The 27,970-nt window shown below is 47.3% G+C and overlaps 1 protein-coding gene across 8 annotated transcripts in view; it reads left to right on the top strand.

The window, feature by feature from the left end:
* LOC140388542 (solute carrier family 35 member F5-like) overlaps positions 1-27,970 on the top strand; it is a 191,310-nt gene that overhangs the window by 144,905 nt on the left and 18,435 nt on the right. For all 8 annotated transcript variants that reach the window (XM_072472938.1, XM_072472980.1, XM_072472957.1 and 5 more), the window contains 2 exons: positions 1,561-1,651; positions 25,288-25,442. In XM_072472938.1, the coding sequence (XP_072329039.1) occupies positions 1,561-1,651; positions 25,288-25,442 (246 nt within the window). The remainder of the gene's footprint in view (positions 1-1,560; positions 1,652-25,287; positions 25,443-27,970) is intronic.

Genomic DNA, 27,970 nt, shown 5'->3' with positions numbered 1-27,970 from the left:
CTGCCCATAGAATACTGCCTGCAGTCTCCGAGATTATCCGTATATTCACCAAAGTATCCCTCTGGAAAATGTAATTATAGGTACATGGTACAGATTTAGCTCCTTCAACGTTTCCTCTCCCCCCCCCCCCCCCCCACCTCCCCACCACCATGTTAGCACACTCCTGCCTCCAGTAATATCTTTCCAGGACAAAGCTCTGCTGCCAGGAAATGTAAGTGACTGCCACAAGCCAGACTGGTCACCATTCCTACTGGCTGCAGGCGGTTAAATACTCAGTGCTCCCATATATAACAGGGGCTGTTTAGCACAGGGCTAAATTGCTGGTTTTGAAAGCAGACTAAGACAGGCCAGCAGCACGGTTCAATTCCCGTAACAGCCTCCCCGAACAGGCGCCGGAATGTGGCGACTAGGGGCTTTTCACAGTAACTTCATTTGAAGCCTACTTGTGACAATAAGTGATTTTCATTTCATTATATTTAATTGTCGCATATTGGGTGCATGAAAGTCTTGGCCAGAAAATAAAATGAAGGTTCACCTATTTAAAACCTTTTTATGTGTGCTCTCATATTCATGATTTGTTCTTTGCCCATTACTGTCAAAGCTCTGTAATCTACTCCAGTAGAGATGGTTCTGGAATGTGAAAGCCATATCAATCAACTTCGCTTTTCCTTGATCAGCGTCATTATCACTTATCATAGAATTTATCATAGATAAATAGATATCACTTATGTTTCCATTGTGTTCTTCTGTACTCTATGTTATATGAATTTAACTTGACAGTTTGGAATAAATTATAACTTTCCAAAGCCAACATTCTTGAGACATTTCAATTCAGCAGTTAACTTGGCTAAATGAGTAACAGTTTCACCTGTGATGCAGGAGGTCGTAAACTCAAGTCCTATTCTAGGAGTTAATCTCGTTTGACATTTCAGTTCAGTACTGAGGACATGTCATGTTCTTGGAAATCTCGGCATTCAAATTAATAAAACAATGGCTGGTCTGCCTGCTTCACAAGTTTATGAGTGTGTTTAAAAAAACAAAATGATGACACTATTCCAAAAAAAACAGCAATTCTTCTGGTGCCTTTGCCGATATTCATATATTCGTACCTTAACATCAAAGAAACATTAAGTAATGGGATCATTCGTCTCATTATCTAGTGCCTGAATGGTACTGTGTTTGCCTTCAGAACAACAATAACTACACTTCAGAATACAGGTTGAAAATCCCTTATCCGAAATGCTTGGGGCCAAGTGTGTATCGGATTTTGGAATTTTTCGCTTTTTGGGATTTTGGATAAGGGATGCTCAACCTGTAATAGATTATATGTGAAAATCCTTGCGACTTATTACAACTTTATTGCTTTTGACTTTTTATTACTCTTGCATTTAAACTGGATAGTGTAGTGCAGCCGGTGAATTCAGAATGTTTCAGTATATGGTGCACTTATAGCATAGTTAATTAGAACACTATTCTTTGATAGGTAAAACTAATTTGAAAGAATAATTGGAATTTAATGAGCTCAAAATTTCTGTAGATTTAAAATGATTTTTTTTTCAGGGGCTGTTTCCTTACATCATCACTGATTGGAACACTCGCATTGAGCCTCACAATACCTCTTTCCATGATAGCAGACATTTATTTGAAAAAGGTAATTCAATCAGTTCTTGAAAACCATATGATTAATATGTTTTAAATAATATATTTTAAGTAAAGATAAAGGTGAAGTCGCCACAGTCCTGGATGACCATAGGCTGCTTTCCCCTTTGAGGGAGAGAGCTGACTGGTGGTGGTTTTACCAGAGGATCACCACACCTCAGGTGAGGGGCAAAGTTGAGAAGACAGGGCCTTCATGAATAACCTATTTTAAATAATTACTACATGGCAGCCTGGAATCGAGCCATCATATTTCTGTATTTTTCTAAATTTGTTGATGTTCCATTAGTTCCTTTGCTATTAACTGGTGAATGTTTCCTTCCAATTGGTATTGCCTGCAAGTGTCCCTGGGTGTGTAATGATTTTTGCAGGAACCGTTTTGGAGTGTGACATTGCAATAGGAGAGTTCCGCACACAGAAGCATTTCAGAACCAGTAGAGTAGGACTTCCCAAAGCTCATTTAATTACCTTGTCACTTGCCAATACTTGCTTTGAGATGACTGTGGAAAGGGGAGTATGAAGGTTAATATATGACTAATTGGGTGAAGAAGGAATGCACTGCAACAGACCATTAGAGAATTAGAACTCTGGATAGGTTAGAAATAGTAAGAAGAGTACAGTAATGCATAGCTTTTCGTCTCATTAAAGCTGGAAATGAATGCAGCAGCTGGTGAGTAGTAATTCCTTGTCCAGGTTATGATGTACATAACAGAAAACAATGAGTGCTGTAAGTGAAAACAGAAAATGTTGTAAGACATTGCAGGTCAGATACTGACTGAGCTGATGTGTGTCTACCAACATTTTCTGTTTTGGTTTTGATAAATATTTCCTGACATGTGTTTTGTAAGTTTAATGCAAGAACATCTTTGCATTAACACAATGTTGTGATAGCTGTGTCACAAATATAATTTTGATCATGTTCTTCACAGGAGATTTATAACTAAAATGAAAGCTCATGGGATCCAGGATGAAAGTGGCAATTGGATTATCAACCAGCTAGATAATTGGAAACTGAGGATAGTTCTGAATGATATAGTTCTAATTGGACAGCTGTGACCATGCTGTTTTCTGGAACTACTGCTGCTCATGAGTATTAACTTTCCTAATTAGGATGTTATAAATAGGATGTCTATGTTATGCAGGAAACTACAACAATTTGAGTAATGCCTTTATCATAGTAAAACTTCCCAAAGTACTTGCAGAAGCGTAATGAAATAGAAAGTGGCAGTGGACACGATCATCTCGGACTTTGTAAGGGCGGGAAGGTGCTACAGAGGCAGCGGGAGGGGTTGGCGTTGCCGAAGCCGAACTTGCTTCATTACTATTTGGCGGCGAATGTGGACAAGTTGCGGCGGTGGTGGGAAGGAGAAGGGGTAGAGTGGGTTAGGATGGAGGAGGAATCTTGTAAGGGGTGGAGGGCTATGGTGACGGCAGTGTTGCCAATGGCTCTCAGTAGGTATTCAGGGAGCCCAGTGATGTAGTTCACGGTGAAGATATGGAATCAGCTGAGGAGGCATTTTAGGATGGAAGGGATGTTGGTGTTAACGCCGCTGTGCAAGAATCATGGGTTTGAGCCAGCAGGATGGATAGTGTATACAGGAGGTGGAGGGAAGTGGGACTGAACAAGGTGGGGAATTTGTATTTGGAGGAAGGGTTAGCCAGTCTGGAGGAGCTCAGGGTAGAGCTGCCGAGAGGAAATGAATTTGGGTATCTGCAGGTGAGGGACTTTGCGCAAAAGGTCTGGAGGGGACTCCCTAGACTGCCGGGATACACACAGCTGGAGCGAGTGCTGCTTCCGGATGTGGAAGGGGAGGGAAGAATTGGGGATATATATAAGTGACTGGGGGAGCAAGGAGGTGAGCGGGTGGTGAAGATCAAGGAGAAATGGGAAGCAGAGTTGGGAGGGGAGATCAATTGAGGAGTATGGAGTGAGGCATTGCGAAGGGTAAACGGGACCTCTTGTGCAAGGATGAGCCTGATATAGTTTCAGGTGGTGCACAGGGTGCATATGACTCGGTCAAGAATGAGTGGGTTCTTTTAGGGGGTAGCAGATGAATGTGAGAGGTGTGAGTGTGGGCCAGTGAATCACATGCACATGTTTAAGAGCTGTGAAAAATTGGGAAGTTTCTGGGCGGGAGTGTTCGTGGTCTTAGCCATGGTAGTGGAGGAAGAGGTGGACCTGGACCCTTTGGTGGTGATATTTGGGGTTTCAGAGAAGCCGGAGCTCATGGAGAGGAGGAAGGCCGATGACGTAGCCTACGCCTCTCTGATTGCACAGCGGTGAATTTTGCTGGTGCTGGTGTAGCGGCATGGTTGGGTGACCGGGGACTTCCGGTGACGGCGGGCGGGAGGCGGCCGCACAATGGAGGGCTCCTGTTCGGGAACGGCATTTTCGGGGCTTTAAGCCCGGTCCCAGGGTCCACGGAGGCGGCAAAAGGCACAGTGAAGAAGAATGTCGAGGGTAAGCAAAAAATCGTCCGTAAAGAAAACAGCTGAAGGTCCGTCGGGGAGTGGAAAGGTCACCGCGGGGTCACCAAGGAAAATGGAGGCAGGAGCACCAGGGGAGGCCGCATTGCTTACGGCTGAAGAAATAACGAAGGTGTTACAGTTAAATAAAGGTAACTACAGGGGCATGAGGGAGGAACTGACGAAAATCGACTGGGAGCAGAGCCTAGTGGGAAAGACAGTAGAACAGCAATGGCAGGAGTTTCTGGGAGTAATTGAGGACACAGTACAGAGGGTCATCCCAAAGAAAAGAAAGGTTATCAGAGGGGGGATTAGGCAGCCATGGCTGACGAAGGAAGTTAGGGAATGCATCAAAGCAAAAGAGAAAGCCTATGATGTGGCAAAGAGTAGTGGGAAGTCAGAAGATTGGGAAGGCTACAAAAACAAACAGAGGATAACAAGGAGAGAAATAAGGAAAGAGAGGATCAAATATGAAGGTAGGCTAGCCAGTAACATTAGGAATGATAGTAAACGTTTCTTTAAATACATTAAAAACAAACGGGAGGCAAAAGTTGATATTGGGCCGCTCCAAAATGACGCTGGTAATTTTGTGATGGGAGACAAGGAAATAGCTGAGGAACTAAATAAGTACTTTGCGTCAGTCTTCACAGTAGAAGACATGAGTAATATCCCAACAATTCAGGAGAGTCAGGGGGCAGAGTTGAATATGGTAGCCATCACAAAGGAGAAAGTGCTAGAGAAACTAAAAGGTCTAAAAATTGATAAATCTCCAGGCCCAGGTGGGCTACATCCTAGAGTTCTAAAGGAGATAGCTGAAGAAATAGTGGAGGTGTTAGTTAAGATCTTTCAAAAGTCACTGGAGTCAGGGAAAGTCCCAGACGATTGGAAAATCGCTGTTGTAACCCCCCTGTTCAAGAAGGGAACAAGGAAAAAGATGGAAAATTATAGGCCAATTAGCCTAACCTCGGTTGTTGGCAAGATTCTAGAATCCATTGTTAAGGATGAGATTTCTAAATTCTTGGAAGTGCAGGGTCGGATTAGGACAAGTCAGCATGGATTTAGTAAGGGGAGATCGTGCCTGACAAACCTGCTAGAGTTCTTTGAAGAGATAACAAATAGGTTAGACCAAGGAGAGCCAATGGATGTTATCTATCTTGACTTCCAAAAGGCCTTTGATAAGGTGCCTCACGGGAGACTGCTGAGTAAAATAAGGACCCATGGTATTCGAGGCAAGGTACTAACATGGATTGACGATTGGCTGTCCGGCAGAAGGCAGAGAGTTGGGATAAAAGGTTCTTTTTCGGAATGGCAACCGGTGACGAGTGGTGTCCCGCAGGGTTCAGTGTTGGGGCCACAGCTGTTCTTATATATTAACGATCTAGATGACGGGACTGGGGGCATTCTGGCTAAGTTTGCCGATGATACAAAGATAGGTGGAGGGGCAGGTAGTATGGAGGAGGTGGGGAGGCTGCAGAAAGATTTAGACAGTTTAGGAGAGTGGTCCAAGAAATGTTATAGACGTAGCATAACTCCACCTTTCGTTTTTATGTTATAGAACATACAGTGCAGAAGGAGGCCATTCGGCCCATCAAGTCTGCACCGACCCACTTAAGCCCTCACTTCCACCCTATCCCCGTAACCCAATAAACTCTCCTAACCTCTTTGGTCAGTAAGGGCAATTTAGCATGGCCAATCCACCTAACCTGCACGTCTTTGGACTGTGGGAGGAAACCGGAGCACCCGGAGGAAACCCACGCAGACACGGGGAGAACGTGCAGACTCCGCACAGACAGTGACCCAGCGGGGAATCGAACCTGGGACCCTGGCGCTGTGAAGCCACAGTGCTATCCACTTGTGCTACCGTGCTGCCCCAAATGGCTGATGAAATTCAACGTGGGCAAGTGCGAGGTCTTGCACTTTGGAAAAAAGAATAGAGGCATGGACTATTTTCTAAACGGTGACAAAATTCATAATGCTGAAGTGCAAAGGGACTTGGGAGTCCTAGTCCAGGATTCTCTAAAGGTAAACTTGCAGGTTGAGTCCGTAATTAAGAAAGCAAATGCAATGTTGTCATTCATCTCAAGAGGCTTGGAATATAAAAGCAGGGATGTACTTCTGAAGCTTTATAAAGCATTAGTTAGGCCCCATTTAGAATACTGTGAGCAATTTTGGGCCCCACACCTCCGGAAGGACATACTGGCACTGGAGCGGGTCCAGCGGAGATTCACACGGATGATCCCAGGAATGGTAGGCCTGACATACGATGAACGTCTGAGGATCCTGGGATTATATTCATTGGAGTTTAGGAGGTTGAGTGGAGATCTAATAGAAACTTACAAGATAATGAATGGCTTAGATAGGGTGGATGTAGGGAAGTTGTTTCCATTAACAGGGGAGACTAGGGCCCGGGGGCACAGCCTTAGAATAAAAGGGAGTCACTTTAGAACAGAGATGATGAGAAATTTCTTCAGCCAGAGAGTGGTGGGTCTGTGGAATTCATTGCCACAGAGGGCGGTGGAGGCCGGGACGTTGAGTGTCTTTAAGACAGAAGTTGATAAATTCTTGATTTCTCGAGGAATTAAGGGCTATGGAGAGAGAGCGGGTAAATGGAGTTGAAATCAGCCATGATTGAATGGTGGAGTGGACTCGATGGGCCGAATGGCCTTACTTCCGCTCCTATGTCTTATGGTCTTATGGCTGCGGAATTCGAAAGACAGTTTACAAGATACATGGAGCCAATGAGGAAGGAGATGAGGGAGGTTTTGAGTGCGCTGGTGGAGGAGGCGGTTTCCCCGGTGATGACGGCGGTGGCGAGCGCAGTGGCGGAGGTGCGAGAGCAAGGGGAGGTGCTGAAGGAAGTGGACAAGACATTATTGCAGCAAGGTGATCAACTTGCCTCAATGGGAAAGGAGATGCGAGGTGATGGACATTAACAAGGATCTGCGAGGAAAAATGGAAGACCTGGAAAACAGATCCAGGCGACAGAATTTGAAGATTGTGGGGCTGCCCGAAGAAGTTGAAGGACCGAGGCCGATTGAGTATTTTGCCGCGATGCTGGCAAAACTATTGAGGGAGGATCCCTCCCGATGTGAACTGGATCGGGCTCATCGGTCGTGAAGGCCTGTACCAATGTCGAGTGAGCCGCCAAGGGTAGTGACTCTGTGCTTCCGTAGGTACAGTGTGAAGGAGAAGGTCCTGAGCTGGGCCAAGCAGAAGCGGGTGGTGCAGTGGGCTGGAGCTGGTATACGTGTATACCAGGAGTTTACGGTGGAGCTAGCGAGGAGGCGGGCTGCCTTCAACCGGGTGAAGAGGGCACAGTACATTAGCAAGGTGCAGTGCGGCATTGTATATCCAGCGAAGCTGAGGGTGACTTACAAGATCAGGGACTTTTATTTTGGAACGGCGGAGGAGTTTGCGAAGGCAGAAGGACTGTGGCAGAACTGAGAAATTGAGAAATGGCCATGTGCCGATGTGACCTCATGACTGACTGCATTTTCTTCTTTTTTTGTTTCACTGCATGCGGGTGCATGGGCCAGTGTTGTATACATTTGGACAAGGGAAGTGATGGGACTTTCACTCGAAATGAGGGCTCTTTGGGGTGTAGGTGGATATGCGGGGTTTGTGTGCTAAAAGGGGATTTCTGGGCTTTCCTAGGGCCGGGCAAGGGGGAAAGGGACCCGGGCGGGGGCCTCCACGCTGGCCGGTTTAAGCCGGCCAGTGAACGGGAGTGAGGTGGGGGGGGGGGGGGGGCTGCGGCCATCGGAGCCTGGCAGAACAGGGTCTGAGTGGTCTTGCCGGGGTGGAAAGTTGGGGGGAAGGAACAGAGGTTGAGGGGAGGAGTTTTACAAGAGGCAGTGGACGGGAGGAGCTGGAGACTGGGGGTGGGGGGTGTACAACTCTTGGGTATCATGTACGGTACTCTTTCAGAGGTTGGATGGCGTTGAGTGTAGTGGGGGAGGGGGGGTGGACTCTATAGGTCAATGGTGACCATGGGCGGTCCCAGACTCCTTTTTCTTTTTCCCCGTTGTTTTTTGTTTCCACCGTGGGAGGGTTTGTTTTATTGGATGCATATATTGACAGGTGGGCCGTTGTTTGGGGTGGTGGGAGGATGGGATCTGTAGGTGGGGTATAAATTTTGAAGGAAAATGTGAAAATGGAGAATAAAAACATTTTTTTTTAAATGGTTGGGTGACCTGCGGTTGGAGAAGATAAAGTATGAGTTAAGGGGCTTTGCAAGGGGGTTTGAGAAAGGGTGGGGGATGTTTGTGACCGTGTTTGAGGAGCTGTTCGTCGCAGGAGGGTGGGGGGAGGGTGAAAAGAGGGAAATGTCTGTACAGACTGTATAATTGATTGTTGGGAAGTATGTTTCCCGGGGTGATTATTTGCTGTAACCTGCTTTGATGCATGTTTGTAATAAAATACATTTAAAAATAGAATGTGGCAGCGAACCACATAGAGATGTTAGATGACCGAGGAGATGTTCAAAAGCATGGTTAAAGTGATAGGTTTTAAGGAGAACCTGAAAGGGGAAAGAGAAGCAGAGAGGCTCAGGGAAAGAATTACACAGGTTAGCGCTTTGACAATTGATAGCATAGTTGCCAGTGGTGGACCTGATAGCCTGCTTCATCAAGTGATAAAATAATTGCTTCAGAGACAATGGATACATTGGTTATAATTTTCTTCCCTTGGTTCTAAAATGGCTCCAGTGGACTGGAAAACTGTAAACCGAATACCTCTGTTCAAGAAAGAAGGAAAACAAAAAGCAGCAAACCATAGGCCAGTTACCGTAACACCTGTCATTGCGAAAATACTGGAACCCATTATGAAGGAAGTAGTAGCAGGTCATTTAGAAAATCATAATGCAATCAAACAGAGTCAGCATGGTTTTATGAAGGGGAAGTCATGTTTGATTAATTTATTAGAGTTCTTTGAGGATATAAAAAGCAGCGTAGATAAAGGGAACCAGTGGATGTATTTGGATTTCCAATAGGCACTTGACTAGAATGCGCATAAAATGTTGCTATACAAGCTATAAGCTTGTTGAGTTAAGGGTGATATATTAGCATGGATGGAGGATTTACGAACAGGAAACCGAGCCAGGATAAATGGATCATTTTCAGTTCAGCAAAGGGTAACCACAGGGATCAATGCTAGTGCTCAACTATTTACAATCTGGGAAGCACGGTGGCGCAGTGGTAGCACTGCAGTCTCACGGCGCCGAGGTCCCAGGTTCGATCCCGGCCCTGGGTTACTGTCCGTGTGGAGTTTGCACATTCTTCCCGTGTCTGTGTGGGTTTCGCCCCCACAACCCAAAGATGTGCAGGGTAGGTGGATTGGCCATGCTAAATTGCCCCTTAATTGGAAAAAATGAATTGGGTACTCTAAATTTATAAAAAATAAAAAATAAACTATTTACAATCTATATTAATGACTTGGATGAAGGGACAGACTGTATTGAGGCTAACGATACAAAGCTAGGTAGGAAAGCAAGTTGTGAGGACTCAGGATCTTAAAGGAATATAGATAGGTTAGGTGAGCAGGCAAAACATTGGCAGATAGAAGTGGAAAATATGAGGCTGGTTTAGCACAGTGGGCACAGAACAATGCCAGCAGCGCAAGTTCAATTCCCGTACCGGCCTCCCCGAACAGGCGCCGGAATGTAGCGACTAGAGGCTTTTCACAGTAACTTCATTGAAGCCTACTTGTGACAATAAGCAATTATTATTAAAAATATGAGATTACCACTTTGCTGGAAAGATTAGAAATCAAAATGTTATTGAAATGGAGAGAGACTATAGAATGCTGCGATTTAGAGAGATCTGGCTGCCCTCATACGTGAAAGTCAAAATGTTAGCATGCAGATCTAGCAAAAATTAGGAAGGCAACTGGAATGATGATCTATATTGCAAGGGGGATGTAGTTTAAAAGCAGAGAAGTTTTAGTAGAATTGCGCAGTGCGTTGGTGAGTCCATGCCTAGATTGATTACTGCATACAGTTTTTGTTATCCTTTTTAAAAGGGAATATACTTGCGTTGGAGGCAGTTCAGAGAAAGTTCACTCGTTTGATTTCTGGAATCATGGGTTGCCATAGTAAGAAAGGTTGATCGGGTTAGAGCGATACTCATTGGAGTTTTTAAAAATGAGAGGTAATCACATTGAAGCATAAAAGATTCTGAGGGTCTTTTATAATAATAATCTTTATTGTCACAAGTATGTTTACATTAACACTGCAATGAAGTTACTGTGAAAAGCCCCTAGTCGCCACATTCTGGCGCCTGTTCGGGGACACAGAGGGAGAATTCAGAATGTCCAAATTATCTAACAGCATGTCTTTCTAGACTTGTGGCAGGAAACCGGAGCACCGGAGGAAACCCATGCAGGCATGGGGAGAACATGCAGACTCCGCACAGACAGTGACCCAGCCGGGATTTGAACCTGGAACTCTAGAGCTGTGAATCATAGAATTTACAGTGCAGAAGGAGGCCATTCAGCCCATCACGTCTTCACCGGCTCTTGGAAAGAGCACCCTACCCAAACCCACACCATCATTCAATCCCGTAACCCCACCCAACCTTTCTGGACACTAAGGGCAATTTAGCATGGCCAATCCACCTAATCTGGAAATCTTTGGACTGTGGGAGGAAACCGGAGCACCTGGAGGAAACCCACACAGACACGGGGAGAACATGCAGACTCCGCACAGTGACCCAAGCCGGGAATCGAACCTGGGACCCTGGAGCTGTGAAGCAGCTGTGCTAACCACCATGCTACTGTGCTGCCCTATGAAGCAACCCACTGTGCTACCCACTGTGCTACCTAGAGAGAGAAACTGGCTGCGGTTAAGGAAGGGCTGGGTGGGACAAACTTTTCACGTGTGATTTGATACAAGGCAAGGGCGGTGACCATATTAATTAGCAGGACAGTAGCGTTCACAGCGATGAATGCAATGACCGACCCGGGGGGGGGTGATTCGTTATGGGCAACAGGACCCTGGAAGGGGCCCCAGTAGTACTGATAAATATATGCGCTGCAAATTGGAACAACGCAGATTTCGTCAAAAAGCTATGGCCAAATTTCTTGACCTAGACACCCACCAACTCATCATGGGGAGTGACTTTAATTGCATGCAAGACCCGAAAATGGACAAATGCAACTCCGGGAGAAAGCCCATGGAGGTTCAACCACCCGAGAGAAAAAGAGTTCTCCTCTTTCCACATACACACGGCCTACATCGTAGAGAAAATATCCAGGGATAGGAGGGAATACTCGTGATGGGGAGAAAAAGAGACAAGGACTGGAAGCACCGCTGGGACTGGATGAGCCCCCAACGGTACTTTTTCGACGTTTCCCGGTGTGGGAAGGAGTTTATAACAGCTCCCCGTCAGTACATGGCTTCTACTAGGAGCAGGGCGACAAAAAAGGTGGTGGTGGACCCGAAGAAGGTGCGATGGAAGAAGAACAAAATGGCGGCGGGCGGAGACCAGGCAGCGTGGATGCAGTGGGCGGAGGAGCAGCAGGAGGGTATCCAGCGCTGCTTCAGAGAGATTAAAGCGGACCTGCTAGAGCCAATGAAGGCTTCTATTGATAAGCTGCTGGAGACACAGATGGCCCAGGGGGTGGCGATCCGCGAGGCTCGACAAAAGATCTCTGACAATGAGGACGAGATCTTAGGCCTGGTGGTAAAGGTGGAGGCGCACGAGGTGCTCCACAAGAAATGGCAGGAGCGGTTCGAGGAGATGGAGAATCGGTCGAGGGGAAGAATCTGCGGATTCTGGGTCTCCTAGAGGGGCCGGATGTGGGGGCCTATGTGGTCACCATGTTGAACTCGCTGATGGGAGCGGGGTCCTTCCAGGGGCCCCTGGAGCTGGAAGGGGCCCATAGAGTGCTGGCGAGGAGGCCCAAGGCTAACGAGCCTCCGCGGGCAGTGCTGGTGAGATTCCATCGGTTTGTCGATCGGGAGTGTGTGCTCAGGTGGGCCAAGAAGGAGAGGAGCAGCAGGTGGGAGAACGCGGAGGTTCGAATATACCAGGACTGGAGTGCGGAGGTGGCGAGGAGGAGGGCCGGGTACAATTGAGCGAAGGCGGTGCTGCACAGGAAGGGGGTGAGGTTTGGCATGTTGCAGCCGGCGCGAATGTGGGTTACCTACAAGGACCGGCACCATTATTTTGAGTCTCCGGAGGAGGCGTGGGCCTTTGTTCACGCCGCGAAGTTGGACACAGATTGAGGGTCGGGATGGGTGATTGGGGACTGCGGTTGATATGTTATGTTTATTCTTTTTTCGAGGCGGGCCTTTGCATTGCTCTGGGTTTCTTCTTTTTCTCTGTGTTTTTCTCTTTCGGGTCGGTGAGGGTAGTTGGGGCGGGTTGGGTTGGTCGAGGGGGCTCTTCGAGGGGGTTGGGTAAACGGAACAGGGATGGTGGACGGCGGTGAGATGGGGCCCTGCGGGGGAGGAGGAGGCCCGAGTCGGGGGTGAGGGGACTGGGCCTGTAAAAGGAACTGCGTCAGAGGTGGCGGGGCCTGGTAGGTGGAAAGCACGGGCTTTTTCCCGCGCTGAAGACTGGAGGGGGCAGGGCCGGGGCGGGGAAGCGAGGGTTGTTTCCCGCGCTTAGAATGGAAGGGGGAGGGGGAGAGCCTATGGATGGGGAACGGGAGAGGAGGGTGTGTCACACAATGGGAGGAGTCGAAGGAGAGGCAGGAGTGGCCGGTGTCAGCAGGAGTCAGCTGACTTGCGGAAGTGCAATGAGGGGAGTAAATCAGCTTGGATGGGTCCTAGCCAGGGGGGCGGGGGGGGAATCGAGTTGCTGCTGCTATGGTCGAGCTGGAGCGAGTGGGGGGTGTCGAGACGAGGGTATGCCGCTGTGGGGAACGGGCCGGGTGTGGGGTGCAGGCGCGTGGCTGGCCGAGGAGGGGTCATGGCTAGTCGGCGGGGGAGGGGGGCGGGTAGCCCCTGATAACCTGGAATGTAAGGGGACTGAATGGGCCGGTTAAGCGGGCCCGCGTGTTCGCGCTCCTGAAGGGGCTCAAGGCGGATGTGGTTATGCTCCAGGAGACACACCTGAAGGTGGCAGAACAGGTAAGATTGAGGAAAGGGTGGGTTGGTCAGGTGTTTCACTCGGGGCTGGATGCCAAAAACCGAGGGGTGGCGATCTTGGTGGGAAAGAAGGTGTCATTCGAGGCATCGAGCATTGTGGCAGATAATGGCGGTAGGTACATAATGGTAAGTGGTAAGTTGCAGGGAGAGAGGGTGGTACTGGTCAATGTGTATGCTCCGAACTGGGACGATGTGGGTTTTATGCGGCGTATGTTGGGTCAGATCCCAGACTTGGAAGTGGGGGGCCTGATAATGGGGGGAAACTTTAACACGGTGCTGGATCCGGCACTGGACCGCTCCAGGTCTAGGACGGGTAGGAAGCCGGCGTCAGTTATAGAGTGCTGAGGGGGTTTATAGACAAGATGGGAGGGGTGGACCCTTGGAGATTTGCAAGGCCGGGGGCTAGGGAATTTTCATTCTTCTCACATGTCCATAAGGCTTATTCCCGAATCGACTTTTTCATTCTGAGTAGGGCGCTGATAGCGAGAGTAGAGGACACTGAGTACTCGGCGGTAGCCATTTCGGACCACGCCCCGCATTGGGTGGACTTGGAGATGGGGGAAGAGAGGGACCAGCGCCCTCTGTGGCGCTTGGAGGTGGGGCTGTTGGCGGACGGGGAGGTGAGCGAGCGGGTCCGAGGAAGTATAGAGAGGTACTTGGAGACCAACGACAACGGGGAGGTCCGAGTGGGGATGGTATGGGAGGCGCTGAAGGCGGTGGTGAAGGGAGAGCTGATCTCCATTAGGGCCCACAAGGAGCGGAGGGAGTGGGGGGGGAGAGGGAGAGACTGGTGGGGGAGATGGTAAAAATGGACAGGAGGTATACGGAGGAGCCCGAGGAAGGATTGTTGAGGAAGAGGCATAGCCTCCAGGCCGAATTTGAGCTGGTGACCACCAGGGGGCGATTTATGAGTATGGGGAAAAGGTAAGCCGGATGCTGGTGCATCGGCTTCGTAAGCGGGACGCAGCTATGGAGATCGGGGGAGTTAAGGACAAGGGAGGGAGTGTGGTGCGGAGTGGGGTTGGCATCAATGGGGTCTTCAGGGACTTTTACGAGGAATTATACCGATCCGTGCCCCCAAGGGAGGAGGGAGGGATGGGCCGCTTCTTGGACCAATTGAGGTTTCCAAAGGTGGAAGAGGGACTGGTGGCGGGATTGGGGGCCCCGAGTGGGCTGGAGGAGCTGATCAAAGGGATAGGAAGCCTGCAGGCGGGGAAGGCACCGGGGCCGGATGGTTTCCGGTCGAATTCTATGAAAAGTATATGGATCTGTTGGGCCCGCTGTTAGTCAGGACCTTCAATGAGGCAAGGGAGGGGGGGGCTTGCCCCCGACAATGTCCCGGGCACTGATCTCGTTGATCCTGAAGCGGGACAAGGATCCCCTGCAATGTGGGTCATACAAACCGATTTCCTTGCTAAATGTAGATGCCAAGGTGCTGGCGAAGGTCTTAGCCACGAGGATTGAGGATTGTGTGCCACAGATCATCCATGAAGACCAGACGGGGTTTGTGAAGGGGAGACAGTTGAATGCAAATGTGCGGAGGCTTTTGAACGTTATCATGATGCCGGCGAGGGAGGGGGAGGCGGAGATAGTGGTGGCGATGGACACTGAGAAAGCCTTCGATAGGGTAGAGTGGGGGTACCTGTGGGAGGTGCTGAAGAGGTTTGGGTTTGGGGAGGGGTTTGTCAGGTGGGTTAGGCTGGTGTATGAGGTCCCGATGGCGAGTGTGGCCACAAATAGGAGGAGGTCCGAGTACTTTTGGTTGCACCGAGGGACGAGACGGGGGTGTCCCCTGTCCCCCCTGCTCTTTGCACTGGCGATTGAACCCCTGGCTATGGCACTGAGGGAGTCAAGGAACTGGAGGGGGTTGGTGCGGGGTGGGGAGGAGCATAGGGTGTCGCTTTATGCGGACGACTTGCTGCAGTATGTGGCGGATCCGGTGGGAGGAATGCCGGAGGTAATGAGGATTCTTGGGGAATTCGGGGACTTTTCGGGGTACAAGCTCAACATGAGCGAGCTGTTCGTAGTTCATCCAGGGGACCAGGAGAGGGGGATTGGCGAGCTCCCACTAAAAAGGGCGGAGAGGAGCTTCAGGTATTTGGGGGTTCAGGTGGCCAGGAGTTGGGGGGCCCTGCATAGGCTTAATTTTACAAGGCTGGTGGAGCAAATGGAGGAGGAGTTCAAGAGGTGGGACGCGTTGCAGCTGTCCTTGGCGGGTAGGGTGCAGTCAATCAAAATGACGGTGCACCCAAGGTTTTTGTTCCTGTTCCAGGGCCTCCCCGTGTTTATCCCGAAGGCTTTTTTCAGGCGGGTTAACAGGAGTATAATGGGGTTGGTGTGGGCGCGAGGGACTCCGAGGGTGAGAAGGGTGTTCCTGGAGCAGGGTAGAGATAGGAGGGGACTGGCGCTGCCCAACCTCTGTGGGTACTACTGGGCCGCCAATGTGACGATGGTGCGCGAGTAGGTGATGGAGGGGGAGGGGGCTGCATGGAAGAGGCTGGAGACGGCGTCTTGTGTGGGTACGAGTCTGGGGGCGCTGGCAACGGCGCCGCTGCCGCTCCCATCAAGGAGGTATACCACGAGCCCAGTGGTGGCGGCTGCCCTCAAAATTTGGGGGCAGTGGAGGCGGCACAGGGGGAAGGTTGGGGCCTCGGCGTGGACCCCATTACGGGGGAACCACCGGTTCGCCCCAGGAAGAACGGGTGGAGGGTTTTCGTTGTGGCACAGGGCAGGGATAGAAAGTTGGCGGATCTGTTTGTGGACGGGAAATTCGCGAGCCTGGGTGAGCTGGTAGGAGAAGTACGGGCTCCCCCGGGGAACACCTTCAGGTGCTTACAGGTAAGGGCGTTTGCCAGACGGCAGGTGGTGGAATTCCCGCGGCTACTGCCACACACAGTACAGGACAGGGTGCTCTCGGCGGGGTGGGGGGGGGAGATTTCGGTAACTTAACAGGTGATGCAGAAGGAGGTGATGCAGGAGGAGGAGGAGGCCTCGGTGGTGGAAGTAAAAGGTAAGTGGGAGGAGGAGTTGGGAGATTAAGGAAGGGACGTGGGCAGATACCCTGGAAGGGTGAATTCTTCCTCATCTTGGCGAGGCTCAGCCTCATACAGTTTAAGGTGCTGCACAGGGCGCACATGACCGGGACAAGGATGAGCCGGTTTTTTGGGGGTGAGGACATGTATGTTAGGTGCTCAGGGAGCCCAGCAAAATTTGGGGGCAGTGGAGGCGGCATAGGGGGGCAGTTAGGGCCTCGGCGTGGACCCCATTACGGGGGAACCACCAGTTCGCCCCAGGAAGATCAGGTGGAGGGTTTTCGGGGTGGCACAGGGCAGGCATACGAAAGTTGGGGGACCTGTTTGTGGACGGGAAGTTCGCGAGCTTGGGTGAGCTGGAGGAGAAGTATGGGCTCCCCCCCGGGGATCAACTTCAGGTACTTACAGGTAAGGGCGTTTGCCAGACGGCATGTGGTGAAATTCCCACGGCTACTGCCACACACAGTACAGGACAGGGTGCTCTCGGGGGGGTGGGTGGGAGTGGGGAAGATCTCGGAAACTTACCAGGTGATGCAGGAGGAGGAGGAGGCCTCGGTGGTGGAGTTGAAAGGTAAGTGGGAGGAGGAGTTGGGAGAGGAGATCGAAGAGGGGACGTGGGCAGATGCCCTAGGGAGGGTGAACTCTTCCTCTTCATGCGCGAGGCTCAGCCTCATACAGTTTAAGGTGCTGCACAGGGCACACATGACCGGGACAAGGATGAGCAGGTTCTTTGGGGGTGAGGACAGGTGTGTTAGGTGCTCAGGGAGCCCAGCATATCACACCCATATGTTCTGGGCATGCCCAGCGCTGGAGGAATTTTGGAAGGGCGTAGCGAGGACGGTGTCGTGGGTGGTAGGATCCAGAGTCAAACCAGGCTGGGGGCTCGCAATATTTGGGGTGGCAGAGGAGCTGCGAGTGCAGCAGGCGAAAGAGGCCGGTATTCTGGCCTTTACGTCCCTGGTAGCCCGGCGAAGGATTCTTCTTCAGTGGAAGGATGCGAGGCCCCCAAGCGTGGAATCCTGGATCAGCGATATGGCAGGGTTCATTAAATTGGAGAGGGTGAAATTTGCCTTGAGAGGGTCGGTACAAGGGTTCTTTAGGCGGTGGCAACCATTCTTAGACTTTCTGGCAGAACGATAGGCATTGGTCAATGGCAGCAGCAGCTCGGGGCGGGGGGGGGTTTACTTTATTATTGTTTTTGTTATTTACACTGAAGGGTCTGAGGGGATGTATATTACCTGTTGTGTTAAGTCGGGGGGTGTTAATGTTAATTTATTATCTATGTACAAGGGGGGTGGGGGGGCTATGGAGGGTTGTTTTTCTAGATTGTGTTTTGTACTTAACCCTATTGGGTTCTTTTTTTTTCCCATTTTGTTCTTGATATTTTATGAAAACCTTTAATAAAAATTTTTTTTTTTTTTAAAGAAAAGGGGGGGAGGGCCCCACGCCATGAGGGACAAAGGCCCCTCTCGCATATTAGACACTGGGTAAGCAGTACAGCCTACCCATCCTCTAAAACAAAGGGTTCAACATGACTCTCCCCATCACTATAAATGTAAATACAACATTGCATGTATATCACTATAAACAAGGACACGCACTGTGAGGACTAAGGTCACAGACATTGTGGCAACCTGTAATTAATATGCCGTTTCAGTTGGATTTTTTCTTTTTTCTCTGCTTGCTTTGTCTTGTGTAAAGTTTGATATTGTGTTAAAATTCCAATAAAAATATTTATTTTTTAAAATTATGCAGAGTACAGAACAGGCTGTACTGAACTCACTTTGTTAATAAAGCTCCTATAGTTTGTCAGCCTCTGTGCCCCCTCATGTCAATCCTGCAGACACATCAACGTTCTCCATAAAGTTCCACGTGCTGCTGTTGTGACATACCTGCTGTACTACTATCCCTAGCTAAATATGTTTTCCTTATTTAATTTGTTCAGGTTTATGTATTTAAACAAGTTCATTTTTTAGTTTTCAGACTAATTTTGTGATCTTGTTTCAAATCCATGTAAGTTAACTAATAATAATATTATCCGTTAACCTACATGGAATTGAAACAAGATGACAAAATTCGTCTGAAAACTAAAAGAAAACTAGCACGTTTACTTGTAAATTTATGCCTGCCACCCCTCCTTTTACAGCACTGTCACTGCGTTTTATTTTCTCCCATGGCTTTCGCATCTCTCTGACTAGAAAGTGTTAGAAACCTTTCTATCTGATGGGCAATTCCTATTTCTTATCTACATGCTGTCTTCACTGACATCATCCGAAAACACAGCATCAGTTTCCATTTATATGAGACCACCCAGATCTACCTCACCATTGCCTCTCTCAACCCTTTCACTGTTTCTATTGCCAGATTGCTTTCCTGACATCTACTGGATGAACAAATATTTACTCTAATTCATTTATTGGGAAGAACAAAGCCAATGGCCTGCATTTTCCTCAGGATGGCAGTCATTGTCGGACTGTCGCACCCAGGTCTTCTCCATGCAGAGCACCGAGACCCTTGGAGAACTCCGTCACAATGATATTACTTTGGGGGAAAGACTCGGCACATTCCCTTTTTATTGTATCAGCTGTCATATGTTAAGTTTAAATGCCCAGTGTAAAAGTGAGTGAATGTTAGGGTGGATGAAGTGAGTGGGCAGGGTGGCAAGTGGGTGAGGTATCAAGTGGGATGGGGGAAGAGTCAGTGGAGGTAGTCCAGGGTTCAGAGTTCGTGATTAAGGGGTCATTTTTGTTTACCCAGGGGTTACATTAGGATTTTTCGGTCTAACTTTCCCTGAACAATTTTTCAGGTATGTCCCTTGGAACAATCCAAACTCTCCAACTCTAACTCTGAGTCAGAGACATTCACGGAGAGTCCGTGGAGCAGGGGAATTGCCCTTCATCAGTTCAAACTTCCCGGCAATTCCCACAGAGCTCAGCATGTCATGACCTCTATGGGATCCTGACGCATATTTGGGTCATCCGTCTAAACTCTGATGATCCAGAGACTGGAAGATCTGGGCCATTGTCTTCTGTCTCCTCACAAACCCAGTTCCAAAGTCACCTACTCCGTCCCTCTCCTGGCAATTGTCTGAAACGGAACTAAGGTCCAGGGCAAGACGGAAGTAGGGACGCTTCGAAAACAGTGGACCCACATGGCATGCCACTGTCCCCAAAGTGCACTGGAATTTTCAAATCGAGCATAGTGAGGGGGAGGTGGAACAGTCAACAACCTGAGCTTATTAAAGGGCCAGGGAAGAACAGACGACGAGTTTCAATTTGTAAATTGCCAAACCTGATTCACATTCGTGCACAGCTGTCGGGATTCAATGTGAGGAACAATTAAGTGATTTTTTTGATATGTTAAATTTTGTCACGGGAAATTTGCAGCATATCGGGTGCAATACCTGTCAGTTGGCCTTCTGTGCATGGACCTCCTTTGAGCTACCTCCCCTCTTCTGCAAGGCAGAATCAATGCTATCATGCCGCTCATGCTCTGTAGGAAGCTCCTGCCTCCTAGTAATGCTAAGAACTACTAATTGGGATTGCTGAAGACTCCTATAATGCATTTATGTTTGAAGATTGCAGCACAGGTCAGGATCTGAAATTACCCAGGCATCAGGTTTCCAACCCCGGATTGAAAATCATGCCCTGATGTCACGTTTGACCCCGGGATGAGCCTCCAACTACATATCCACACCGTAACTAAGACCACCTATGTCCACCTCCATATCATTGCCCAATTTCACCTTGCCTCCGCTTTTTGCTACTGAAATACACATCCATGCCTTTGTTATCTCTGGATTTGACTGTTCCAGTGCATTCCTGACAGGTCATTCATGCTTTACCCTCTGTAAATTTGAGGTAACCCAAAGCTCTGCTATCCATATCCTAACTCGTACATGGTCCCTTTCACTCATCTCCTATTTGTTTGCTGACCTACATTGGCTCCAGGTTCAGCAAGGTCTGGGTTTTAAAATTCTCACCCCTGTTTTCAAATACCTCCATCACCCATGTCCAGCAGGCAAAGTGGCAGGGTGGGAATTACTTTTGTTTTCCCCATGGCATTCCCAAGATTTGGATCGATCAGTTCACAAAGTAATATTCAGTTGATTGGGGTTCCTTCCAAATAGTGTAAGAAGCACCCCCAAAATGATTGTTATTTGCTACATGTTGCTAAATTTTGCAATATGGAGAGTAGATATCACGTAGGGCTAAGAATCAAAGGGAGACGTTGGTGTAGTCGACAAGGTAATCCAGAGGCCCAGACTAATGTTCTGGCGACACAGGTTTAAATCCCATCATATCAACTGATGGAAGTTTGGTTGGCGGCATGTGGCGTAACTTCATTGCAGTGTTATGTAAGCCTACATATGACAATAAAGATTATTAAAGTACCCTCTAAAATGATAGAAAACGTCATTTCAATTCAAAGAATGGACAACAATTGTTGACCATGCCAGTATCTCCCATATCCCATAACAGAATAAAGAAATAAGAATAAAGAAAAAAATACTAGATCTTTGCTAAAGGATTAGATCTGGTGTGAGCATGCAACTTTGAAAATATCTTCAGATTTCAAACAAGAAGATCAAGTTTATTCGACCTTACTGAATTCTTTGAAGAATTCTCAAAGAGGAGACAAATGTAATACAATCAAAAAGATGTGCATAAACATTCGGAGGGCCTTCATTAACAAAAGGCAGAGTTCTGCGGTCCAGGTAGCAGAATGGTTTGAAAGATGGCTACAAAACGGAAAACGGTTTGTTGGAGATGAGGACATTTTCTGGCTAGAGATAAGTGGAAAGTGGTGCCCTGCAGGGATCATGCTGGGAAAACTGCTGCTCACCCAATTGAAGCTCGGAGGATACAGGGTAAAAAATTGTAGATGATAGCAAATTGAGGGAGGAGGGAAAATAAAGCTAATAATGCGGAGAGCTGCATCAAAATACAAAAGACATAGCAGACTTTAAGAGTTACAGATAAATAGTAAATTAAGTTTAATATAACAATGTGCAGTCATATATTTTGGTAGGAGGAATAAGGAAGCACTTACACTTTGGGAGTTAGATTCCCTATAGAATCCCTACAGTGCAGAAGGAGGCCATTCGACCCATCGAGTGTGCACTGTCCCTTTGAAAGAGAATCCTACCTATGCCCACTCCCCCACCCTATCCCCATGACCATTTGGATACCATGGGGCAATTTAGCATGGGCAATCCACCTAACCTGCACATCTTTGGACTCCGGGAAGAAACCGGAGCACCCGGAGGAAACCCAGACACGGGGAGAGTGTGCAAACTCCACACACACAGTCACTCAAGGTCGGAATCGAACCTGGGTCGCTGGCGCTGTGAGGCAGCAGTGATAACCACTGTGCTGCCCCATGGTGGATCTAAAGGATCTAAATTAAGTAGAGGATCAAAGAGAGCTGAGAATACTGGTACATGCATCACTAAAAGGTGGTATGCAGGTTGGTAAGGCCATAAATAAAGCAAACAAAAGTTTTTTGCAAAAGGGATTCAATACAAAGCGGGCAGTAAACATTTCTATAGTACCTTAGTTACCTCGCATTTGGAATATCGTTCAGTTCTGAATAGGGGCTGGTTTAGCACACTCGGCTAAATCGCTGGCTTTTAAAACAGACCAAGGCAGGCCGGCAGCACAGTTCGATTCCCGTACCAGCCTCCCCGAACAGGCGCCGGAATGTGGCGACTAGGGGCTTTTCACAGTAACTTCATTGAAGCCTACTTGTGATAATAAGCAATTTTAATTTCATTTCATTTTCAAATCCATAACACAGAAAGGAATAGAAAGTACAGAAAAGATTTGCAAGGATGAATCAGCAGGATATACCTATGGAGAAAGATTAAGCAGGCTAGGGATCTTTTATTCTTTGTAAAAGAGGCAGCTAAAAGGAGACTTGATACCACTGTTTAAAATGATCAAGTGGTTTAATAGAGTAGATTTGAAGAAACTGTTTTCACTTATTGATAAGTTCAGAACAAGAACAAAGAACAAAGAAATGTACAGCACAGGAACAGGCCCTTCGGCCCTCCAAGCCCGTGCCGACCATACTGCCCGACTAAACTACAATCTTCTACACTTCCTGGGTCCGTATCCTTCTATTCCCATCCTATTCATATATTTGTCAAGATGCCCCTTAAATGTCCCTATCGTCCCTGCTTCCACTACCTCCTCCGGTAGTGAGTTCCAGGCACCCACTACCCTCTGCGTAAAAATCTTGCCTCGTACATCTACTCTAAACCTTGCCCCTCTCACCTTAAACCTATGCCCCCTAGTAATTGACCCCTCTACCCTGGGGAAAAGCCTCTGACTATCCACTCTGTCTATGCCCCTCATAATTTTGTATACCTCTATCAGGTCGCCCCTCAACCTCCTTCGTTCCAGTGAGAACAAACCGAGTTTATTCAACCGCTCCTCATAGCTTATGCCCTCCATACCAGGCAACATTCTGGTAAATCTCTTCTGCACCCTCTCTAAAGCCTCCACATCCTTCTGGTAGTGTGGCGACCAGAATTGAACACTATACTCCAAGTGTGGCCTAACTAAGGTTCTATACAGCTGCAACATGACTTGCCAATTCTTATACTCAATGCCCCGGCCAATGAAGGCAAGCATGCCGTATGCCTTCTTGACTACCTTCTCCACCTGTGTTGCCCCTTTCAATGACCTGTGGACCTGTACTCCTAGATCTCTTTGACTATCAATACTCTTGAGGGTTCTACCATTCACTGTATATTCCCTACTTGCATTAGACCTTCCAAAATGCATTACCTCACATTTGTCCGGATTAAACTCCATCTGCCATCTCTCCGCCCAAGTCTCCAGACAATCTAAATCCTGCTGTATCCTCAGACAGTCCTCATCGCTATCCGCAATTCCACCAACCTTTGTGTCGTCTGCAAACTTACTAATCAGACCAGTTACATTTTCCTCCAAATCATTTATATATACTACAAAGAGCAAAGGTCCCAGCACTGATCCCTGTGGAACACCACTGGTCACAGCCCTCCAATTAGAAAAGCATCCCTCCATTGCTACTCTCTGCCTTCTATGGCCTAGCCAGTTCTGTATCCAACTTGCCAGCTCACCCCTGATCCCGTGACTTCACCTTTTGTACCAGTCTACAATGAGGGACCTTGTCAAAGGCCTTACTGAAGTCCATATAGACAACATCCACTGCCCTACCTGCATCAATCATCTTTGTGACCTCCTCGAAAAACTCTATCAAGTTAGTGAGACACGACCTCCCCTTCACAAAACCGTGCTGCCTCTCACTAATACGTCCATTTGCTTCCAAATGGGAGTAGATCCTGTCTCTAAGAATTCTCTCCAGTAATTTCCCTACCACTGACGTAAGGCTCACCGGCCTGTAGTTCCCGGGATTATCCTTGCTACCCTTCTTAAACAGAGGAACAACATTGGCTATTCTCCAGTCCTCCGGGACATCCCCTGAAGACAGCGAGGATCCAAAGTTTTCTGTCAAGGCCTCAGCAATTTCCTCTCCAGCCTCCTTCAGTATTCTGGGGTAGATCCCATCAGGCCCTGGGGACTTATCTACCTTAATATTTTTTAAGACACCCAACACCTCGTCTTTTTGGATCACAATGTGACCCAGGCTATCTACACCCCCTTCTCCAGACTCAACATCTACCAATTCCTTCTCTTTGGTGAATACTGATGCAAAGTAGTCATTTAGTACCTCGCCCATTTCCTCTGGCTCCACACATAGATTCCCTTGCCTATCCTTCAGTGGGCCAACCCTTTCCCTGGCTACCCTCTTGCTTTTTATGTACGTGTAAAAAGCCTTGGGATTTTCCTTAACCCTATTTGCTAATGACTTTTCGTGACCCCTTCTAGCCCTCCTGACTCCTTGCTTAAGTTCCTTCCTACTTTCCTTATATGCCACACAGGCTTCGTCTGTTCCCAGCCTTTTAGCCCTGACAAATGCCTCCTTTTTCTTTTTGACGAGGCCTACAATATCACTCGTCATCCAAGGTTCCCGAAAATTGCCGTATTTATCTTTCTTCCTCACAGGAACATGCAGGTCCTGTATTCCTTTCAACTGACACTTGAAAGCCTCCCACATGTCAGATGTTGATTTGCCCTCAAACATCCGCCCCCAATCTATGTTCTTCAGTTCCCGCCTAATATTGTTATAATTAGCCTTCCCCCAATTTAGCACATTCATCCTCGGACCACTCTTATCCTTGTCCACCAGTACTTTAAAACTTACTGAATTGTGGTCACTGTTACCGAAATGCTCCCCTACTGAAACATCTACCACCTGGCCGGGCTCATTCCCCAATACCAGGTCCAGTACCGCCCCTTCCCTAGTTGGACTGTTTACATATTGTTTTAAGAAGCCCTCAGGGATCATGAATATAACATAGCCACTGACATATTAACTGAAGAACTTAGAAGAATTTCTTCTCAGAGTGGTTAGAACGTGTAGTTTGCTGCCATATCAGCCGTGATTGCATGACGGATCAGACTAAATGTGCCGAGTGGCCTAATTCTGCTCCTATGTCTTATATGGAATAGTTCAAACAGGTAGCATTGGAGCTTTAAGGAAGGCTTAATGCACATGGCCAATGAAGAATTAGAGGGTTGCAGGTGCATTGTGAGAAGTCGTAGATTTGGAGGTGGCTCCAATGGAATATTATCACTTACACAGACCAGTTTGGCCAAATGGATTATTTCTATACTGACTTGAACCATTCTGTAAGATTCACTATTTCTTGATTTGAACAACTTATTTTTATTTAACCTTAAATTTCTGCTGGGTTTCAACAAGCAAGCTGGTGTCAAGGAGTTAATACCAAATATCTTATTGTAATAATGGATGCTATACTGAATTGTTTTCCCTCTATAAAACAACATTTATAATATTTTATGTATGGCACTGTATAATGCTTTAAAAATGTATCTCTACATCTGTTTAAGCAATTTGAACTTAAAAATATAGACAAAAAGATTACACCTTCTAATAAATTCAAATTTTTATTTTTTAATTTTCTAGGTGGAGTTTTCCTGGTTATTATTTGCAGGATCAGTTCCAGTCTTCCTCTCTTTCTTCATTGCAACTCTTTTATGTCACTATAATAACTGGGATCCAGTAATGGTTGGCCTTAGGCGGATATTTGCATTTATATGCAGGAAGCATCGCATTCAGAGGTATTGCTTTTCTTTATGTATACTGCAGGCACTCATTTAAGATCGAAACTTTCCAAGAGCAATGTGGAACCAGCAGTTCTGGGTTATACTGATGCAGTACTCTTTCTATTTATACATGTTTTAGCTGTTAATGGCAATAAAAAGGCACCAAACATGCTTCATACTAGCAATTAAAATGATGTTTACAAACTTCTTGGGACGTAAGGAAGCTACTTAAAATGCATTTCATGTTACAAGAATGTGAATTTGGAGAAATTTCTTTACTCAGAGTATAGATGGAACTTGGAATGCTTTGCCATAGAGAGTGTTGAAAGACTGCGTTGCATTTTATAATGGTACATCGGGTACATGAGGAAACAGGAAAATATAGGACTATAGAGAAAGGGCATAACAGCACAAACACAATGGACTGACCAGCCTTTTTCTGTGTTGCAAACACATATGATTTTAAATTCAATTGTACTACTAATAATAATAATCACTTATTGTCACAAGTAGGCTTCAATGAAGTTATGGGAAAAGCCCCTAGTCGCCACATTCCGGCGCCTGTTCGGGGAGGCTGGTACGGGAATTGAACCCGCGCTGCTGCTTTGATCTGCATTACAAGCCAGCTGTTTAACCGACTGTGCTACTACACTCAATATAAAGTTTGTATTGCTTCTGTTAAATATAATCCAGGCTGGCAGTTAACTTTCTGATCAGTAGGTGCTGGATTGAGGCATGGTAGCGCAGTGGTTAGCGCTGCTGTCTCACGGCGCAGAGGACCCGGGTTCGATCCCGTCCTTGGGTCACTGTCCGTGTGGAGTTTGCACATTCTCCCCATGTCAGCAATCCACCCCCACAATCCAAAAAGATGTGTAGGGTAGGTGAATTGGCCACATTAAATTGCCCCTTAATTGGGAAAAAGAGAATTGGATACTCTAAATTTATATTTAAAAAAGTAGGTGCTGGATTGAAACTCCTCAAACTAATTTAATTTAAAGACCCTTACAGCCAGCATACAAAGGAAATCCTCAATACATTTCAAACCAAGCCTGATTGATTAGTGATCATTGTCTAAATCATAGCATCATCCAATTCAGTTATCACTGCTCTCTTATACTCGGAAGCCCTTGATTAGTCTTCTTGGTAACGTGTAGGCTGGAAACCTTTAGTGAATAAACCATAAGTGAGTCCATACCTTCATTTTAAAATTGACTTTGAATTTATTTTTAAACTGTATTTCAATCCGGTTTATCCAGGTTATTGTGCTAAATCTGCATGTTATTATTTGTATTTGGCATAATTCTGAACTATTTTTAGCCAGACCACTAGGCCATGCATTTTTACTGAGGGCTGGAAAAACAAAATGAGATTGTTTGCCCATTATCCATTTTATTTGTGGGATGTGGACATTTCTGGCAATGAGGTGGCTTCTTGAACCACTGCAGTCCATGTAATTTAGGCACACCGCAGTGCTGTCCTGCCGGGGGTTCCAGAAATTGCCCCAGCAATGATGAAGGTATGGCGAATAATTTCCAGGCCAGTCATAATGATATGTGACTTTTGAGGTGAGCATGCAGGTGGTGGACACATCCATGCATCTTCTGCCTTGTTCTTTTAGCCAGCAGATGCTAGAGGTTTGGAAGATGCGGTTGAAGAAGACTTGTCAAGTAGCTGCCGTGCATCTTGTAGATGGTATATAAAATATGTTGTTGTTCTGGTGGTGTAAGGAGTGAATGTTTAAGGTGATACGTGGGGTGCAAATCAAGCAGGCTGCTTTGTTCTGGATGGTACTGAGTTTCTTGAGTGTTGTTGGAGTTGCAGTCAAAAAGGTAATTCAAGAGTATTCCATTACAGTTGTGCCTCCCAGATGGTGGAAAAACTTTGGGGAGTCAGAAAATGAGTCACATGCTTCAAGATACTCAGCCCTTGGCATGCCCTTGTAGCCACACTATTTATATGCTGGTCCAGTTAAATATATGGTCCATGGTGAACCCGCAAGGATGTTAGTGGTGGAAGGCTCCATGATGATAATGCTATTGAATGTGCAAGTGCTTAGACTCACTTCTCGAAAATGGTCATTGTCTGGTAATTGTATGGCATGAATGTTACTTGCCACTAATTAGATTAAGCCTGTACATTCATTGAACATTGTTGTATGCAGGCACAGACTGCTTCATTAACTGAGGAGTGGTGAATCATCAGCAAACAACCCACTGCAGACTTCATTATGGAGGGAAGGTCATTGAATCAGCTGAAGATAGTTGGGCCTAGGTAGCTTAGTAGTTAGCTAGCTCAATGGAATACTTAACAGCGATTCTGTTCTGGGGCTGGATTCTCCGCCCCGCCACGCCACATTTCTGCCCCGACCCCCCGGCTGGATTCTCCGTTTCGCCGGCTGGTCAATGGGGTTTCCCATTGTGGGGCAGCCCCACGCCGTTGGGAAACCCCTGGGCGCTGGCAAAACGGAGAATCCAGCCAGCAGAGAATCCCGCCCCTGGTCTTTTACGTGAAAAGGAGCAGTCTGAGAGAGGGAAAAAGAAAAA

Source organism: Scyliorhinus torazame, chromosome 2 (assembly GCF_047496885.1).
Source record: "Scyliorhinus torazame isolate Kashiwa2021f chromosome 2, sScyTor2.1, whole genome shotgun sequence".
Lineage (NCBI taxonomy): Eukaryota > Metazoa > Chordata > Chondrichthyes > Carcharhiniformes > Scyliorhinidae > Scyliorhinus > Scyliorhinus torazame.
This window is presented reverse-complemented; position numbering and strand designations above follow the sequence as displayed.